Below are 20,045 nucleotides of genomic sequence, written 5' to 3'. Positions count from 1 at the left end.
CTCTGGAAAACAGCGTGGAATTCCCTTTCAAAATGGAAGAACAACTTGCCATGTGCCCCAGCGACTGCTCCCTTGGGCACTTGTCTCTGAGAAGTCGCTTAGTTTCCCTCAGGAACTTGTGCGCATGTTCACAGCAGCTTTATTCCTAACAGCCCAAAGCTGGAATCCAGCCGTAAGTCCTTCAGTGGGTGGATGACTCACCAAACTGTGCCACATCTGTACCATGAAATTCTGCTCAGCAAGAAAAAGGAACAAGATTTCAGTATGGGCAGCCACTGCGTGGACCCCAGGGAAGTTACGCTCCGTGAAAAAAGCCAGTCTTCAAAAGAGATACGATGTGCCACATGATCCTATTATGTGGCACTTATGAACTGATATAATTCTAGATTTGGAGAACAGATGAACGCTTGGGACCCGTGGCATGGGTAAGGCGAAGGAGTCTGTGGTGGCGCGGCTTATTATCCCAGGTGTGATGTTACTACACATGGTGAGACCGCGTGCAGGAACCACGCATGCACACACTCCACGTGTGCAGGCCGAGGGCTGGATTTGAGCTCCGTGGGCTGGCCGGGTCACTCTCTTGGCTTTGGTACCGTTGACATCAGGGAGGTTCAGGACGCACATTCGTTTCTTATGGTGTTAAGAACCCAGAGACTTGGGCGTGCCAAGCACAGGCTCCACCCTGACATCCACAGCCCCAAATGTATATTTTTTGACCACATGCTGTGAAATTATAATTATTCTAAAGTAGAAGCCTTTTTAAAAATTAAATATTACAATTTTGTATATTTTAGCCTAATAGAAAAAAATAAACCTGGAGGGTATACACTCAGTTACTAGTCATCATGTGTGTTTATGATGACTTCAGAGAGATTTTCACTTGATTATGCTTTTTTATGGATAAAAGTTTTCTATAATGTCCATGCCTTGCTCATACATCAAAAGCCTATTTAAAATAAATAATTAGAAGCATAAAAATGAGTAGGTGCCATTTTTTAAACTCTGTCATAATGACAGAATTTAGTGTTTTTTTATTGGATATATAATTTGACAGCTTATTGGTAGTTTCTGTTAAACAGTTTAGAGATTTATTAATTTGTATTAGTAATTTGTTTGGAAAGTATAGAGATTTCACAATTCTCTCTTGATCTTGTCACATGTATTTTAATATCACAAAATTCTCTAACTCAATATAAAAGCATTAGATTATAAATATTTAAATTAGATTTTTAAAAGTTTGTTCTTAGTTTTGATTATGTCTTGAATAAAAAAAGGTCTCAATCTTTAATGTTATGATGAACAGCATTTTTCTCAACTCATGTTTAATAAGGTGTTATTGTTTCTCTTTTTACCTTTTGGGTTGAAGATACTTTCATCAGCCCTTACCAGAGTGGCTTGCCCTGGTCTCCCTCATATGGTCCCTTTTCTCTCCACTGGCATTGTTGGGGACCACGCTCATTAGCACCTCCCTCTGCAGATTTCAGCCCCCTTAGGAACTTCTTTGGGTTGAAGTTGTTCCTGTAGTGAACATGGTGGACGTTTTTTGTTTTTTTTTTTTTTTTCCTAATTTCACATATCTTGTGTCACCCTTACATGCCATTAAAACCTGTAATTGAGAACTGATCACCTCATCTGTATTAGTAATGGAATGTTTTTGCTGTTTGAGTAACTGTCTATGTGGAATTGATACTGGTAGCTAACATGGAAATTGTAGTCAGATAAAACTTGAACAGTGATCTGGAGTTTAAATAAAAAAGAGACACAGACCTGGGCTCCTTGGAGACAAGCTATTTTCTGATTTTTTTTTTTTTTTTTTTTTTTTTAAGCTTAAAACCATTTCTTGAAATTCTTTAAATTTTTGTATTTGTCTGGTTTTCCTCAGAATAATAAATGACATCTAGTATGCAAACATGGGATCGTTTTTCTTTGTAGAAAAGGTTCTAAAATTTAGATTTTCCATTACTCATTATAAGATTTGGACACAACTGAACTCTGGATTTGAGAGTTTCCTTTCAGGTATCTTTCCATCGTCTCACTACACCAAATACAGTGATCGGTCTCTGTCTCTTTCTCTTTCTCCCTCTTCCTCTCTCCCTCCCTCTCCCTCCCTCCCCCCCCCTCCTCCCTCTCCTCCCTCTCCTCCCTCCCTCTCTCCTCCCTCCCCCCCTCCTCCCTCTTTCTCTCCTCCCTCTCCTCCCCCCCTCCCACTCTCACGCTCTCCACCCTCCCCCTTTCTCTCCCCTACCAGGGATCAAACCCAGGGGCACTTAACCACCAAGTCACACCCCCAGCCCTTTTTTGTATTTTACTGAGAGACAGGGTCTCACTGAGTTGCTTAGTGCCTCACTTTTGCTGAGGCTGGCTTTGAACTTGCGATCCTCCTGCCTCAGCCTCCCCAGCCACTGCAATCAGAGGTGCGTGCCAGTGCGCCTATCTGATGGTTTCCTGACAACAGTGTAATGACTGATTTCAGGACAGGCACAATCAGAATGTCCTCAGTCATCATGGAGGGTGGAGAGGGTCTCTCTCAGCTTTGGAGCAGCAGTGGTTTTAAATGCCTGCTGTGTGCTTTTCACTGTCCTAAAGGCAGAGCTGGTACCACAGAGCTGGCTTAGGTCAGCTCTGAGGTGTAAGAGGAACTCTGAAATAAAGCATGAGCCTCACGGGACAGTGGAGATATTTAACCCAAGAACAGGTTTTAAAACTTCAAAGAGTGATATTTTTCTTTCTTCTTCTCTTTAAAAGTTGTTTTAAGTCCCCTAATCCAAACCATCCCCACCTTCATGAGGGTTGAGACATGATTGGATCTCATCCCAATATAGAAAAAAATTAAGGTTAAAAACCTGTAGGACCAATAATTCAGAAACATGACAAATTTTTGAAGCAGTAGTCTTGAGAAAAATGAAATATCTTCAAGTTATATCTATCTCAATTCAGTTACAAGATATTCTTTCACTCAGACTCCTTTGATAATTTCCGCATTGCTCTCTGATTTGAGCTGCTTATGCTGGAATTATTTTTAAAGCAGATGAACTGAGCGCTGAAGCGTTGGAAGCGTGCTCACCGTTCTCGGGTCGACTCGCTCTAATGCAGTCCATAGCATGGCCGCGTCGATAGCAGGAGTGAAGCATGAAAAGGCGGCTTGCTCTGCTCGTTTTCTTCTTGCGATTTCACTCTGAATCCCTTGCAGGTTTAGTAAGGCCACTGAGGGGTAACTAGCTCTCGGCAGCTGAGGGGCTAAGAGGGCGACTGCCGCTGTTGCCCTCCAGCTTAGTTCTTGTTACCATTCCACATCATTCCCTTTGTGAGGGTCCATCTGTAAGCAGTGCTGGTGTTAATGTCAGCAGTCAGCTGTTGGCCAGTGTGTCCTTGGTGGGTCACGTTTGCTACCTCCCTTCATCCTGTCAGCAGTTTTCAGAAATAGGTGTGTGTTAATCTCACTCGTGCAGAGGAGGAGGTTGCAACTCAGGGGAAATTAGTTGTAGCTCCTAGTAGCTTTACTTGGGCCTCTGGAACAGCAGGGAATCCATGCAGGTGGGTGGTTGGGGAGGCAAAGCACAGGACAGGAGGGAGGTAGCAGGTTAGAGGTGCCGAAGAGCCAGTGAGGACCTGCCATGGCTCCAGGGTCTCAAGAAGTGTCGGGAGGGCATCCCCGCTGAACCATGGCAGACCAGGGCTGGATACACGCCTCTCACCCGCCGGCCAGCGCTGCCTCACGCCCCGGCTGCAGGGCAGTACTGAGACTCCTCCCATCAGAAAAGCACCAAGGAGCATGGGCATGGCCTGAGGTGGGACCTTGGGGTGTGGGGCAGCTCCCACAGAACCACCCTCTACAGTTGCTCCCGAAAGCAGAAGTGTGCTGAGGGGATGTGACAGGAGACCCAGAATTCCGTTAGAAGAACCGGACCCAGCTTGGGACTGACGGCACAGCCTGTGCTCTCTCTCTGCAACAGACCTCTCCTGTAAACACAGATGGGAGGTGGAAGGTGATCCAGAAACGCAGGGAACACACATGAGCCGTTAGCAGCGTGAGAACACACAGAGGAAGCGTGCATGTCATTATATGTAATTAGGAGTTTACCCACCTGGCTGTGTTGCTTTGGGTAACATTAATTTGTATTCCTCGCATATGTATAGATTACAGTAAAAAAAAAAAATCCAGAATATTCTAAGAATTAGATACCATCCCTGATTTGAGATTAAAAAATAAATTCCAGCTGGGCATGGTGGCACACACCTGTAATCCCAGCAGCTCAGGAGGCTGAGGCAGGAGGATCCCAAGTTCAAAGACAGCCTCAGCAACTTACCCAGACCTTAAGTTACTTAGTGAGACCATGTCTCAAAAAAAAAAAATTTTTTTTTTTAAAGTACTAGGGATGTGGGTCAGTGATTAAGCACCCCTCGGTTCAGTCCCTGGTGCCAGAATAAATAAATAAACAAACCAAATAAACCGCATTACTGAGTTTTCAGGTCTGTCATGTATGCAGGATTGTACTGTACTCAGGAGTTGTAGGAAATTGCGGGGTGTGGGGGACAAAGGCAGATCGCATGGGGCCTCTTGGGCCATTGTTCATTTTAAGATTTGCCGTTTTGTTAAAAATCACTTGCTAACATCCAGATGTTAACACTCCCCAGAGATGAGCCGGAAGGGGCATCACTGGGCCCTGCTCTCCCCAGGGCAGTCAGGTTGCTGAAACTTCATGCTGCTAAGCAGAGGTTCTGGAGTGGCCCCATCCTCTTGCTGCCAAGCACAGCATCACCACAGAGTCAGTGTTCTGAAACATCCCTTGAGTAAAAGAACTCAGGTGCCTTTCTAGGGTCTTCAGCCCCCCAGAGTCAGGCAGGGGCTGGAATTGCTACCAACAGATTGCTGGGGAGATGCCACAATGCTGTGTAATAGATTGCCACAGACTCAGCAGTGGAAAACAGTACGCAGTATCAGCTCCCAGCCTGCGGCTCCAAGTCCAGGCACGGCGTGACTGGGCTCTCTGCCCAGGGTCCCATGGGACTGGAGTCAGGGTGTCCCAGAGCTGTGTCTTTCTGGAGGCAATGGAGCAAAATCTGCTCGCAGACTCATGCAGGTTGTTGCCAGAGTTCCAGTTGCTCTGGGTTGTGGCACCGTGCCAGGCCAGCCGGGGACAACTCTCAGATCCTGGATGCCACTAATTACCAGCTACCTGGACCCTCCTTGTCAGCGCCCATAACTGAGAATGGCCCTATGTCATATCCCTCTCATATTTCTCTTTCTCCAGTAAAAGTTCCGTCCTCTAGGAAAGCCTGGTGGATCAGGCTCACTCAGACACGCCTCCTTTAGTGAAGTCACAGGGCTAAAATCAGCACAGTCACAGTCCTGGGGACTATGCAGGGCCAGCACACCAGGGAGCAGAGGTCCGGGCCACCTTAGGATTCTGCCCAAACCCTATGTGAAATACAAAGGGCTTAAGGTCCCAAAGAAATAAACCTTGACCTATACAGGGTAAATAATGGCCCTGATGTCATTTGTATATTCTCCATATGTGGCTTGAGGAAAGGTCAAACCCCAAGGAAGTGTTTATCAGCTGGTATGTTGGGATTCTTCATTAAGGTTGGTTATTTAATAGTTTTTCTGCATGTTACTCGGGCCTAATTTGAAGGGCTACTGCTCACTTTTGTTCTGAAGTTCTTTCACATTATTTAACTGGATTTTTCATATCAATACTGGGTTAATATGTCTGTCCCAAATTTCAGATGAGAAAGGTTAGCTGACTTCTTAGCCAGGCTCGGTGTTCAAAAAACAGCAGAGCTAGGCCCACACACTCTCTACGAATTTTTTTTCCCAATTTTTTTATTGCAGTGAAATATGTACAACACAGTTCACTTCTTACCCATTTTAAGTGCACAGCTCAGGGTATTAAACCATTTACGTGGTGCTGCAGAGCTTCACAGAACCGAACTTCCCCTCCCTCCTTCCATCTCCTGGCAGCTGCCATCCTGCTCTCTGTGGGTGGACTGCTCCGGCACCTCACAGGGGCATCCTACAGCACGCGTCTCTTTGCAGTTGGCTTATTTGATGTGTGTAAAGCTTCACAAGCTACAAGGTTTATCCACATTGTAGCCTGTGTCAGTGTTTCCTTCCTTTTTAAGACTGAAAACATTCCATTACTCTTAATATTTGAGGGCCTACTATCACCAGACACTGAGCTTCGACACAGGATATTAAATGAGCACATCACAGTCCTCCAGGAACTCCAAGCCTTTACCTTTTATAATGTAATTTATAAGTCATCTACAAAAGTTTGAACACTGATGCAGAAAGTTCAGGAAGGAGCAACACTTGAGTTAGCCCAACGATTACCTGAGCATTAGGTCCTGAAACATAGTAGCTGCTTATCTTTGAAGAGTGGGTGATGCAGGGGAAAGGTCATTTGGCCTGAGGGGTCAGTGAAGGCCAAGTGCAGAAGAGAGGGGCAAGGAGGAGCTGTCTGTGCAGTCAGGGTGCCAGCCCATGTGCGCACCATCCACATGAAGGGTGGGCGAGCGTTTCCCGTCCAGTTCCTTCTCAAGCCCTAACCCCAGTCATTCTGCTTCTTCAGCTGAACTGAATGCCGAGCACACGCAGAAGGTCCTGGAAATGGAGCACACCCAGCAAATGAAGCTGAAGGAGCGGCAGAAGTTTTTTGAAGAAGCCTTCCAGCAGGACATGGAGCAGTACCTTTCCACCGGGTACCTGCAGATTGCAGAGAGGCGCGGTGAGTTGGGGCCACGGGGTCAAGTCCTTCCAAATCCCTGTCTAGTAACAGGCTCCTGAAATCCAAGGGTCCATCTTGCCCTTGTTCTTCTTCCTGTAGTTCTAGGTTCTAGGTGAAGGTTTCAAAACTAAATAACCTTTTAAAATTACAAATCAATTATGCTCATACAAAATTTGAAAAAAAGAAAATTGCTTTGCTTGGAGTGCCCGGGATTGAGTCTAGGGCCTTGCACAGGGTAGACCATGCTGTTACAGTCATACCTTCAGCCAGAAAAAAAAGCTCTTTAAAATAAAAAAGACAAATTACCCATAATTCTATGTCATGGGATAAGACCTATTAGTATTTTTGTGTGGTTCCTTCTGGTCTTTGTTCATGAGCCTATTTCTAATTGGTATCAAGCTACACATCTACATGGCTTTGTATCTTGACCTTTTCTTCTGGTACTAGGGATTAAATCCAGGCATGAATCCATGGAGCTACATCCTCAGCTCTTTTAAAATATTTTTTGTGACAGGGTCTCACTAAGTTGCCCCGGCTGACTTTGAACTTGTGATCCTCTGGACTCATCCTCCCAAGTAGCTGGGATTACTGGCATGTGCCGCTGTGCCCGGCTCTCTGAATTTGTTAGTATTGTTAGTATTGTATAAGGCTCTTTTCCCCATTATTAAAAATTCTTTGAGGACTGGAGAGTAGCTGGTGGACTGTGTGCTTAGCATGTGTGAGGCCTCAGGGCTCAATCCTGGGGACTAAAAAAAAAAAAAATTCTTTGAGAGGATGTGTTTTAAAAGGTGCACATTCATCATCAGGATGTATCCTAATGTGCAGTTGCCCCTCAGTGTCCATGAGGGATCAGGCCCAAGACACCCCCCAACCCTGCCAGCACCGTGCAGGCTCAGTCTCTTACATCAAATGTGTAGTGTCTGCCTCTAACCCGAGCTTTCCTCTGAGTACTCAAAATCATCTTGAGGTTACCTAGGACGGCTAGTACAGCGTGCTTGCTGTGTGCAGTGGCTGTACCATATTGTTTAGAGAATAACGCCAAGGAACAAAGCCCACACAGCCGCACCCACTGGAGGCCTGGCGACATTGCCATCTGGGGTGATTGTGGAGAATGTGGTCACGGAGGGCCTGCCGTATTTAGTCATTTCCCTGGCTGAACATTTCAATTTTACCTCTCTAACTGGTGCTACAAAACATCTATATGCCATCAGGGTAGAAGTGAGGACACAGGACTCCTTGCTCTGTAGCACTGGCTGCCCCGGGTAGTGGCTGGGCAGGCAGAACAGTGACCTTGGGCAGCCAATGTTCCCTCCAGCAGGTGCCATGGTCCCAGAACCTGTTGCCCAGGCCCGTGGAGGTGTGCACAGGCTTCTCTGTCCTGCTGGGCACCTCAGCAACTCCTGGAGTTGCCCCTATCCAGATCTCTCAGTGCTCTGTGCCCTATCCCCACCATGCTCCCAATTCATCTCTGTCCCCCTTTAATTTGTCCCCTCTTTGCCATCCAATTCCCTGTCCCGTCCTGGAGAGGACAAAGAAATGAATTTAGGGAAGTGATGTAGAGAAAGCAGATTAAGCTCCATTGGGTGCTAGCCAAAGTGGGTGATCAGTGTCACAGTCAGTGCTTTCCATGCTTGAGCCAGTGGGACCAGTCTGGGGTGTGACTTCTCTGGCTCCAGGGTCAGCTTCTTCACTGTTTCACCCCACTGACCTAGAAAGGTCAGACTGTCCAGCGTCAGGTGCGTAGTGCTGTGCAGAGCAGCGTGCTCGGCTTCTTTATGAGGAAAGAGAGGGCTTGCTCTGGGGTGTTCGTGCTGTCGTGGACTGGGTGACCTAAACAGCAGAAGATTCCTCCCTGTTCTGTGGTTTCTGGTGAGGCTCATGTCCTGGCTTAGCTGCCACCTCACTGTGGGGGCAAGCACCCTGGTGTCTCTTTGGAGGGCATCATCTCATGCTGGGTACCAGGCCTCAGACCTCAGCTAATCGTACTCACCTCCTGAGGGCCGTTTCCCTGTGCACTCATTGGGGCTTCAACTAGTGAGTCTTGGGGGCACACAGACCCACACAGATACACACGCCCTAGGCAACCTGCAGATTTGAACATCGCAGCAATTGCACCAGTGTCTCGAGTCCTGGAGCAGATGGGGTGATGGAGATGTCAGCAAACCCTCACTGCTCAGCAGTGCACCTCCACATACAAGGTGTGCGCTTTTGAGCCCACAGGAGACCAAGAGGAGACACAAGTGCCCAAGATGCTCCCATTCTCACAGGGAAACACATGGACACACCAGCAGGTGGCCTATGAAGCAGAAGCTGCTGGGCTTGGAGCTCTTTTGGTGTCCAGCACGCCCTGGAGACAGACCCTGGGCCAGGTGCTGCGGCAGCCTCCATACCTCCGCACGGGGTCTGCAGGAAGAAGGGAGCCCTTCTGGGATAGATGTCGGTTAATATTCAGTGGTTGAATTTTTGTGGTTTTGAGCATCTCAAGAATCATTTTCTTCAAACTTCAAGGAAGCATTTGGCTCATTTAAGGTTAAAAATAAATGGAACCAGCCACATGTTGCCAGTGTGTGTGGTTTTTAAAGCACTAAAGAAGAAAGTGGTGGGCTTGCCTTGCAGCCTCGTGCCTGGGCTAGAGCGGGAGAGGCTGCGCGAGCCACCAGCTGGGCCCGGCCACACAGAGCCTGCTGAGGGTGCGCTGCCTGACAGCCACCCGCCCTTTCTGATTGTCATCCCCATAGATGAACATGGGGACGGTTAATTTAGAATAATCAATCAAATTAAAAATTGCCACAGCGAACACGAAACTTTGGACTCAGTCCACTAAATCAGAAATAGCAGTCTAAATTTTTCTCACTTTCAAAAGCATAATTTTTTTAAATTAAGACAAGCCTATGGAAAGTTTTATCCAGAACATTTTCAGAGTCAAGAGTGAATGCCCATCTGTGACCACTTGAAGCCTGGTGGGGCTGTGGGAGCCCGTGGAGCCAGAGGTGGCCCAGGGCAGCACTGCCACAGAGGCCTGGCATGCCAGCGGGGACCCCGAGTGCACAGGGCCACCTGCGGTGCTCCCTAAGACCCTGGCCCAGGTTCGATCTTCTGCCTGCCGTGACTCTTCGTTTCAGAAAAGCATTGTTATTGATTCAATTCTGTGCTGAGGGACATCGTGTCCTCAGGGCATTAACATAACCTTGCAGTCGCCTGTTCTGTACCTGTGGTCTTTGGCTCCATGTTCCCACAGGTCTCAGGTTCCTGTGGATCTCCTTGGACTGCTGGTCAACATGGTTGGCTCCCCGGAGCCAGGGCACCTCCTCCTATGGAGGCTGACTCGGCCTTGGCATCTTCTCATCTGGGAAGAGAATGAGAGGACATCTGTGCTAGCGGTAGATGACATTAACAACAAAGTTAAGAAAGGTAGAAATTCATGGATACATACGCACCTGTACTAAAATTCAGGTTACCCAAGAGCCATTCCAGAGGCAAAAATGGCTTAAAAGCAGGTGCCAGAGAATGAATTTAACGTGGTGTAAAATCTACCTATAAGGGTTTTATTTGGAATGGTGAGAATTACTGTGATTCATTACTGGTTTTCATTTTAATTAGAAAATATGTTAAATATCCAAAAAAGAACTTAACAGTTGCATAACATACCCTCATTTCTAGGCTTAACATGTTAATATTTCCTTCAAAAATGTTACAAAAATATTCCAGACATGCAGAAAGGTCTAAATAATAATACCCGCCTGTGCCCCTTGCTGTTCACACTCCCTTCCTCACCTCAAGGCGTAACTCACCTTTACCACACACGAAAGTGTCCCAAAGCAGCGCGTAGGTGTGCTTGGCAAGTTTTAAAGCCTATGGAAATGGTCACATGTGGCATCTTCATGAAGCCTGCTTCCTTAGGTCGGCATCCTGATATTCACCTGTATTGATATTTTCAGCTCAAACTTATTTCTGTTGAATTTATCTACATTGAACAAATATGCTATAATCGTGTTGATGAGTCTTCCCAGTTTTAACCTTTTATTAGAAACAGTGCCAGTCTGGACATCCTTCTTCAGAGCTGCTTTGGGCCAGTGCTTCTCAAGCACCAGCAGCCTCACAGGCTCCTTAGGCCCTGAGGACTGGCACTCTTGCCAGGCTGCCACGTGGTGCCGAGGCTGCTGCCCTGGGGACCACGCTTTGAGAACCACTTCTCTAGGGGAGTAGTTACTTGTCGTGTGACATGCATGTCATAAAGCTTACTAGATTCTGTCGTCCTGTTGCCACAATGTTTGTATCCATTGCAGTGTCCCTGGCCATGTTTGTGTTCTGTTTACTTTACATCTTTGTCAACACCTCATTAAGTCAGGTAAATTTTTGTCCAAAACCCAGTATGAAATGACATGTATTTTTGGTCCTAACTTCCTTGCTTTCCTCCTAGTTTACCTTCCTTTACCAAGTCTAAGCTCATGGGTTTTGGACTTTGCTGATCTCTTGGATGCATGTAACTTCTCAATCTGGCCTAGATTGGTCTCTGCTAAAAAAAAAAAAAAAGGGGGGACCAGGGGTGAACCAGTGCGTAACCACCAGCCACATCCCCAGCCCCTTTTATTTTTCCTAAGTGGCTGAGACTGGCTTTGAACCTGTGATCTTCCTGCCTCAGCCTCCTGAGCCATTGGGATTACAGATGGGTACCACCAGGCCTGGCTCTAAATCAAAATTTTAAAAGTGATCAGCTTTTGCATCCTAAATTCTTCAAGTCATAAAGACACTGTTTTTCACTTTACTTGCCCTTTGCTGACTGGCACTCACAAGGCAGGGGTCCAGACGAACTTTCCTGGTGGCAGTGACTGCGGGTCTCAGCCCGCACCATCTGCACAGCTGCCTAGCCAGTCTCCACGTATTCCTGGAAGGCGGCTTCTTCCCGCTGCAGCGTCCTGCTGTCTCGCCCAGTTCAGCCCTGTCTTAATTGTTCATCAAGCAGCAGTTTGCAGCTGGAGACATTTTCGCCACCGCCTCCTCCCCCATACTCGTCTTCATCTGGAGAGGATCCTGCTTGTCACAACTGGGGCAGAAGTCTGTTGCAGGGTCTAGTGCAGGGCCAGGGGCACTGGAAACTTCCTGCATTGTATGTGACAGCCCACAGTTTACCTGGTGCCGAGTGCCAGCAGAGGTGGCGAGGCCCACCCGGACCCTGCACAGGCCATTGTGCTTCAGGATCAGTGTTCAAGTTTCAAGTTCTTTGAAAAATCTTGTCCAAAGTTTGGCTGGAACCCCGTTAAGCTTTCTGGACAGAGCCTTGCCTCTTCACTGGATCTTTCTGGGTGTGCACCTCTCCTGGTTTGCTCCTGCGTGTGGACAGAGCTTGCCTCACACAACGCTGGGACCAGGGACTTGTGATTCTTCTCCTGGTGGTAGTAGGGAGTTTGTTTATTGTGAACTTTGGCAGATTTCCCATGGAGTTGCCATTTTAGTTTTGAAATAATTCAGCATAGCCTTGTCATCAGTAGAACCTTCTACCTTGTCTGTACTTGTGCTTGGGTTTGCATTTCATTCCTACCTCTCCTTTTGTGCTGAGTCATTCGTTATTCCTGCTGTGGGCCACTTGGGACTGCTCCTACCCCTCACCCCCCCAGGCCCTGTTCCAAATCCCACCTGGGAACCAGTGCTGGCAAGCGGAGTAAGGGGCTGCGGCCGGAGTCACGGTGCCCTATCCAAAGATGGCGCAGCTAAGACAGCAGCCACTTTACGGTACCAGGAGGCGGCCGAAAATGCAGAATGCCAATGAAATCTACCTTTTAATTTATTAGGGACGAAAAGTACAATTTCTTGTGTTGTGAATCTTCTCAGAGCCCATGGGCAGCATGTCCTCCATGGAGGTGAACGTGGACATGCTGGAGCAGATGGACCTGATGGACATCTCTGACCAGGAGGCCCTGGATGTCTTCTTGAATTCGGGTGGAGAGGAGAACCCTGTGCTGTCCCCAGGGTTAGGTAGGATGGACACACCTGTGAAAATGACCCTGTTCTTACCGACGTTCCCTCGGCAGCCTCCCCACACCTGTGTCTGGCCTTGGTGGCGAGGCCAGTGCAGCGCTGTCCTGCTGTGGGTTCTCCTGAAGGATTTAAAACTTCTACCCCAGCACCCTGGCGGGCGGGGGAGGCGTCAGGAAGTGGAATTCGGGTGTGGGGGAGGGGCTGCCTGCTTGACTCACACTTGGCCCCCACTCACATTCAGTTCAGCAGGGTTCCCCTGTGGGCCGCCTGCGACTCCGTGGGGCTCCAACTCCCATTTCAAGCCTTCCCGATATTGTTTCAGTTCATACAAGAACTGACTGAGGCGGCAGATCTGCCCCTGGCCTCGCCACACCTGAAGTTGTAAGCCAGTCCTTCCGGCTGGGAATTGAACTCTGAGTCTCTCGTGAGCAGCGAGCCCCCTATCCCGGGCCACAGCCCAGCCCTGGCCAGCTCTTTGTACACACATCACAGGCGGCACGGAAATCTCAGAAGGGAAAGCCTCGGCTGCTCCCCAGCCAGGAAGCCCATCGGCAGGGTGGCCCCTCCCTCTAGCCTTGTCTCTGCTGGCACATCTGAAAGCAGTGGGCACTCTCCTCAGGGACCTGTCCTGGGAAGGTGGGCACCCGGAATGTGGGGGAGCCAGGAGGAGCAGTATGTGAAACTTATTCTTAGAAGAGCTTATCTAGACCGTGTGACACTGAAAGGTAACTTGGGTTCTTAGCAGTCACGTTTCTGGATGACTATTAAGGACACCGACAGGGCCAATACTCCCAGCAGCTCAGGGGGCTGAGGCAGGAGGGTCACAATTTTGAGACCAGCCTCACTGAGCCCTTATCTCAAAAAGGGCTGGGGATGCCGCTGCGGGTGGGGAGAGAGACCGTGTACAGACTGTGTCGATTACCGAGAAACCGTGGACCCCAGCGCTGGCCTTCAGCCCGCGGCACACACGTTTGTCGGATGTTATGCAGTTAGGCTGAGTCTTGGTCTGTCGCTGGCTGAGACTGCTGGCTGCCTCTGGCCTGCTGAGCTCAGCACACCCAGGGTGGTTTCTATACCAGGCTGAGCAGCCTGGCTGGACAGTCAGGTCACTAGACGAAGGACATGTAGCCCTTTTATCCTGGCTGATTTATAGTTGTCATTGCCACTTGAGTTACACTATTTTGCTGACCACATTTTTTGTAAATTTCACAGGGCCTGAAACTGACACCTGTCAGAATGAAATTACTCTTCAGGTTCCAAATGCCTCGGAGTCACTGCCCGAGTCACCTTCCGCACCCTCTGTGTGCACAGAATCAGCCACCCTGGACCCCAGTGAAGGTGGGGAGTGCCCCCTTGTCCAGTCTGACGAGGAGGAGGTTCAGGTGGACACTGCCCTGGCCACTTCCCATGCTGACAGCCAGGCCACTCCAGATGCTAGTGATGACAGCGACTCAAATCAGGAGGTGTGAACCAAGTGTCAGCTGCGCACAGGATCCGCCTGTAAATCCAGGTTTCATGGAGGGTCTTGATTTTACACAATTGCCAATGATGTGTGAGAAACTGACGGAGAGCTGACAATAAAGTTCGGGGACTTTAAACACTGACTCGGGAGAGTAGGTAGTTTGTACGAAGGCCTCTGCCTACACACAGCCTCAAGGCCAGTGTAACGAGGGGTTGCTTAGAGCACAGCGAAGGGACGCCCAGGTTCAGAGGGCCACTGAGGCGGCCTCCCGAGATCAGGGCTGGGCCCCGGGTGCCACAGCGGCTCAGTCCTGAATGAAAAGCCCTTTACAGGTACAAGTTCTACTTCCACTAAAAGGTAAGTGGTTGGACTCGGCTCTGACAACGCGTGGGCTCATGCCGATCATTGCACGATCGTTTGTTGACCCAACAGGCCAAGCCAACCGCGCTACCGAAACATCTGGGCCCAAAGGAACAAGCATGAGGCGGAGGCAGCCTCCTCCTGCAGAGAAACTGGCCCCAGGGAGCCCCGCAGGAGGAGAGGTTGGTGGGGGCGCACAGTGCAAGGCTCAGTGGGCAGCCCGGGCCAGCTCTGACCCAGCCACTGGGCCACCAGAGCAGGTTGCTCAAGATCAGCCTCCGCCCACTGACCAGGAGAGAGAGCCCACTCGGTTCAGTCATCTTCCACCACAAGACAGACAGTGTCCAAAAAACTTTGTTTTTATTATTAAACCTTGTAGTACAAACCTGAAAAGTAAACAAACTGGCAATAAACCACATGAAGTCTTCCCTCTCCAGGGAGGGTGCAGAGCAGCGCTAATAAATTAAATGTCAAACTGTAAGCCATAGGCGGAAGTTTACTGTCAGAGAGGGCAAGTACACAGCAAGGCCATAAAAACCGGACAACCACATTGGAAAACACTTGACTCTGTTTATGTAATTGTTAAATATTCCAAAACAGTTCAGTCTTCTCAACAACAACCAACAAAGTGGATCCTAGGACGCTCCTGGCAGTCACCACTGGCCAGCTCAGTGCAATACGGGCAGCTACGGGACTGATGGATCCAATCATGAAACAAAGAACAGCTTGTGAAAACAGTTTCCCTTTTTTATTCCACACATACTGTACACACAACCGGAGAAGGGCAACAGCTACTCCATTCTTATTTTGTTGTTGTTGTTCAGTGATGTAAGCAGCACTTATAAATGTTACAAGAAAAACCCTGTAAGCATCCAATCCAACCGATGAAGAAACTGAAATGTAAGGCTTTTCTTCATCTTGTCTTCTCACCCCTCCCCTCCCCCCAAGAAAAGGCTCAAGTATTTAAAACAATTTACAGGCATATGTACAAAAGGGATGGGATTTTTTTCTTTTTTTTTTTTCTTTTTGCTACAACATGGACAGAAAAAATAGACAAGATGAGCGCAAATGCATTTTCACATTCAAAAAGAACTGCAGACCTCCTAGTGGCTCTAGATGTGATCACAAACAAAACAAATTCCAAAAGAAAGGTTAATGCTGACTTGTGAAGGTGTGACACGCAGCAGCGAGATGGCCATGGAATGTCAGATTGCACGTCGATGGCACAGAAGCACGCGGGCTCCCACCGCTTCTCCTTCTTCCTTAAGGACGCTATTGAAGGGTTTCTGATAAAGTCGCCAACAGCACCAAAAATAACAAAGGATTTCCTAATGAAATCAGGCACAGGTCTCCCTCAGTGACCTCCAAGGCAGGCAGTCTTTGTCTTTGTCCTCTCTTCCTCAGACGGATGCATAGTGATGTGCTGGTAACGAGAACCTAGTCACTCAATTCCACATTTTGCCTCTGGTTAGGAAACAACGTCCGCCTTCAGCTGCCATAACCGCCCAACGGAACACAACGGGCTCTCCGGTTTACAAATTACAAACTCATCTTGCACATGACAGAAGAAAAGACAGCCAAAGTAAAGCCATTTCTTTTCAAGTTTTTTTTTTTTGTGTGTGTGTGTGTGTGTGTGTGCATGTGTGTGCGCGCGCATGTGTCTCCTATCCCTTTTCCAATCTAGAAAAATTCTGCTCACATGACTGATGGTTTTAAAATTTGTTCTCCAAACTTCACCCTCTTCAAAAATGGGTTAAAAAGCCTTTTTTCCCCCAACATTTAAAAAAAAAAAAAAAAAAAAAATCAAAACAAACAGGGCTTCTGTCAGCCACGGGGCGATACAAATTAATACAGCCCCTCAGGGTTTAAAACAGTGAATATACGGCAGTTTCAAAAATCTGACTGCAGTGTCTAGGTATTCTAAGTACAAAAAAAAGTTCAACAGTTTAATGCTAAAACAAAATTAGTTCTCTAAAACCAGAAGAAAATCTTCTTTAGAGCTAGTGCAAAGACAGCCTGTATCCTACAGCAAGTACTCCAAACTAGAATATGATAATTACAAAAAAATATATATAAATCGACCGTGGTGTTGGCATCTTCATGACGAGCTCGGAGCACTTTTGGGTGAACCCGAGGACGCCAGCCGCGAAGGCGGCACGTCCACGGTTGCTCTCTTGCGGGGCCCTCTTTTTGGTGTGGGTTTACTGAGACAGTTCTCGATGGTGCCATTTTTACTGGATACTTTGCCACAGATCTGATTGACCAGACTGATGATCTGCTCCTGTGGAGGTTGAAAGCAAGGCGGTTAATAATGCAGCAGGGAAGGGCCCCAAGATCCACTCAGGCTGAGCTGAGAGCAGCACGGCTCGTCACCAATCCACTCAACATGGGTTTCCAAGTGCGTGGGGCTCGGGATGGCTGCAGACGGCGTTTAAAACCCCCCGGGAGTCTCAGGTGTGGTGGGCCTGAGAACTGGCCCCTGGGTGCTGACCTACCAGGGAGAAGCCCGCCGCTCTTCGATAGCCAGCTGAGCTGGGCCCATCACTAATAAGTGATGGGGGGCACAATTCCCCCATCTGCACCCAGGAAGTATGTAATTATTTCCTAAGAATGACCTTCAGACCCGAGCTCACACGGCCATCTGCAAATCCATTCACCATGTGGTCAGAGTCCTGCACTCGAGACAGACAACACTGCTGGCCACCTTGCTGACCTTTTCTGGATGCATGGGGCGGGGCACACATGAAGTCATTCATGTCATCACACCCAGCCAGGAAATGTCCCAGATGACGAACTCCGCCAGAGGCACTCGGAACACACAGGCTTCGCGGCCGAGTTCAGCAGCGCTGCTCTGACGCCACAAGTGATTTAACTTGCTCTTGCAAATCAGAGCAAGCACTGCTGTTTCTGAATATGGATTCCCCTTGAGCTGCGCTGAAGGGGACCCAGCGAACAGGAGCGCTGACCACGAGCGCAACCTGCGCCACAACCATCTCATTTAAAAGCACAGGAAGGAGGCACCGTGCACGCTTCTCCACACCTCTTGGGCAGGGTTGGTGAGAACCATGTGGTGCCAGGCAGGGCAGGAGGGCCTGGTTCAGGGCCCACGGGCAGCCACGGGAGGGCTGCTCTCTGGACCACCCCAAGGGAGGGCAGGCCCATGTGTTTGTAAAACAGTTGCCACACAGCCATTTACAGTCCTAGGAGGACGGCAGCGTTCTGTGAACCAGTTCCTTCCTGTGACACTTGGCAACAGCCCAGCGTCCTCAGGCAGGCGGGCAGGCTGAGAGGACCCAAGCAGCTCGGTGCTCTCCCCAGGAGCTGCCTAGTCCTTGAGGTCTGAGAACCAGGGGCCCCAGGACTGCAGAAGAGGGCAGGCCTGAGGGCACTGTGCCTCCAGACCATCCCCAGTCAGTGGCCTGGTGGGGCGTGACTGATCTGTGGGATGCACGGGGACTGAAGAGGAGCTGCTCTGGTCGCACAGGCTACAAATGCCCCAAATAAAACAAAACCAAATATTCCTCAACTCCAGGGGACCAGCACAGAGGTCTTCCACCCTCCACTCACTCACTGGGCCAGGCTCCTTCCCCGGCAAGGCTGCCAGCCCTGCACACACCTCTTCCAGGTCTTGGTCACGTGGAAGGCCTAGCTAGGACAGGGGCTGGGGGAGCGGGGCTTCCACCCCCCTCTGCGCCACCTGGGGTGGCCACCAGAGGCCAGGGCTTATCTTGGACCACCTTCTAGTGTGCTGTCAACGGGAAGCAGCAGAGAGGGCAGCAAAGTGTTACTGCCGCCTCCGAACGTGCCCTTTAAAACAGCAGGATGCCAACAGACCCAGGTTCCCCTCCAATCCTACGATTCGCCAAATGCTCCTAAATCTGACCCACCAAGGGTCCTGGCAGGAAGACCCAGTGCAGAATGGACAGGATGCACCCCCTTCCACAGGACCAGAGCCAGGGGCTGCACGGTGACATCAGGGGTGCAGCAGGAGAGGGGGCATGGCCTGCCGGGAGGCACCAGCACTGTCCCCTGGAAGGCGGTGCCTGGGGAGGAGGAAGGGCACTGTATTGGCCAGGAAGGGCGGGGACACAGTCCTGTGCTCCAGGGGAGCTGCTGGCAGAGCTGACCAAACACCACAGGGCTGGGCTTCTGCTTCTGCCACCCCGCCAGCCTCCATGTCCACCAGAAGCGCCACGAAGGTCTGGAGACCACCAGCAGGCACAGGAAGGACTTCAGAAAGATCAGGGGTCAGCGTGATCAGGAGCTTCAGTGAAGAGGGATGTGCCATGTGAAGAACAGACACAGGGAGAGGCCCGAGTAAAGACCAACCGGACAGGAAAGGGCCCTCGGGGCAGAACCAGGGGTGGCAAGACCTGGATGGCATGAGTTGGTTTGGGCCGTGGGATCGACATGGCATGCAGAAATGGATGCAGAACCTGGAGACAAGGCCTCCCTAGTCAGCGGAGGACCACTCCAGGGAAGGCAGGGCTGGTCCCAGGGGGCACATTCCCTGGGAGCCGGATTCCAAACCTGTCTGAGGCCCCCTGGAGACAGCATTCCTGTCACATGGCTAGTGGGCTGCCCGCTGTTACAGAGGACAGGATCCCAACCTGCAAGGTTTCTACAAAGAACGTCGGGTGGGGGGCACTCAGCTCATCCTTACGAGACAGAAGACAGGTGTCAATTTCATGCAAACACTGACACAGCAGTGGATGATGGGCGACGGTCACAGCCTAGGCAGCTTCAGACCACATGTTCCCTTTGTGACCAAGTCACTGACATGGGCATGGAGGGGATGGCCACACGGGAACCTCAAAGTTGCAGAACTGGTCAAGGAACCAGTTCATTTTCACGATCCAGACACTTTAGCCAAGGCCAGTCCTAGAGGTGGCCAGGGCCAGGTCCCAGCCACCCGGGAGGCGAGGCAGAGTGGCCCCAACCCCCGCTGCAGGTTGGCTTCTCTGTGGGCTGTGTCCTCAGGCCACCAGGCGGCAGCAGCCCTCCCGTTTCCTCAGTAACGCCACCAGACTGTGTGGGGCCGGGATTCACCGCCTGGAACCCGACACTGCACTGAGCCCTCCTCCACCCGTCCACCACACGGGGCTGTCGGCCCTCAAGCTGTGACAGCAACACAGGGCTCCGTGCCACCCAGGCCGCTGCCTGCTGGGAGGGACTGACCTCGTCGTAGCGGTACATCAGCTTCAGCCCGCGGCAGGACTTCTGCTTCTCCACGTGGCGCAGGGCACACTCTAGGCAGAACACCACGTTCTCGTTCTCCTGCACCACCTGCGGGGAGAGTGACTTGGCTGAGGGCCTGGGGACGCCAGGCAGGGCTGGGCGACGCCAGGGCGGGGGAGCCAGCAGGGAGTGTGCTCTGGACGAGGCAGGGCAGAGCTGTCCTGCCACCTACTGCCCAAACCAGGAGGTTCAGGGACCCACAAACAATGGACATGGATCAAGAAACCCCAACTGGCGGCCTAGAACAGGTTCCCTAGAAAGTAGATGAAGGAGCCTTCCGT

General features: G+C 50.0%; 2 protein-coding genes across 7 annotated transcripts in view; one reads left to right on the top strand and one right to left on the bottom strand.

The window, feature by feature from the left end:
- DTNBP1 (dystrobrevin binding protein 1) overlaps positions 1–14,308 on the top strand; it is a 124,026-nt gene extending 109,718 nt beyond the window's left edge. For both annotated transcript variants that reach the window (XM_079147074.1, XM_079147075.1), the window contains 3 exons: positions 6,573–6,728; positions 12,558–12,701; positions 13,917–14,308. In XM_079147074.1, the coding sequence (XP_079003200.1) occupies positions 6,573–6,728; positions 12,558–12,701; positions 13,917–14,173 (557 nt within the window). In that variant the 3' untranslated portion in view covers positions 14,174–14,308. The remainder of the gene's footprint in view (positions 1–6,572; positions 6,729–12,557; positions 12,702–13,916) is intronic.
- Positions 14,309–14,869: 561 nt separating this feature from the next.
- The window catches only part of JARID2 (jumonji and AT-rich interaction domain containing 2), a 281,609-nt gene continuing 276,433 nt past the window's right edge, over positions 14,870–20,045 (bottom strand). For all 5 annotated transcript variants that reach the window (XM_079147058.1, XM_079147059.1, XM_079147060.1 and 2 more), the window contains 2 exons: positions 19,705–19,812; positions 14,870–16,807 (listed from right to left, as the gene is read on the bottom strand). In XM_079147058.1, coding sequence (XP_079003184.1) covers positions 16,625–16,807; positions 19,705–19,812 — 291 coding nt within the window. In that variant the 3' untranslated portion in view covers positions 14,870–16,624. The remainder of the gene's footprint in view (positions 16,808–19,704; positions 19,813–20,045) is intronic.

The sequence above is a fragment of the Sciurus vulgaris genome, assembly GCF_902686455.1.
Source record: "Sciurus vulgaris genome assembly, chromosome: 7".
Lineage (NCBI taxonomy): Eukaryota > Metazoa > Chordata > Mammalia > Rodentia > Sciuridae > Sciurus > Sciurus vulgaris.
The sequence above is the reverse complement of the archived record's forward strand: the minus strand, read 5'-3'. Positions and strand labels throughout refer to the sequence as shown.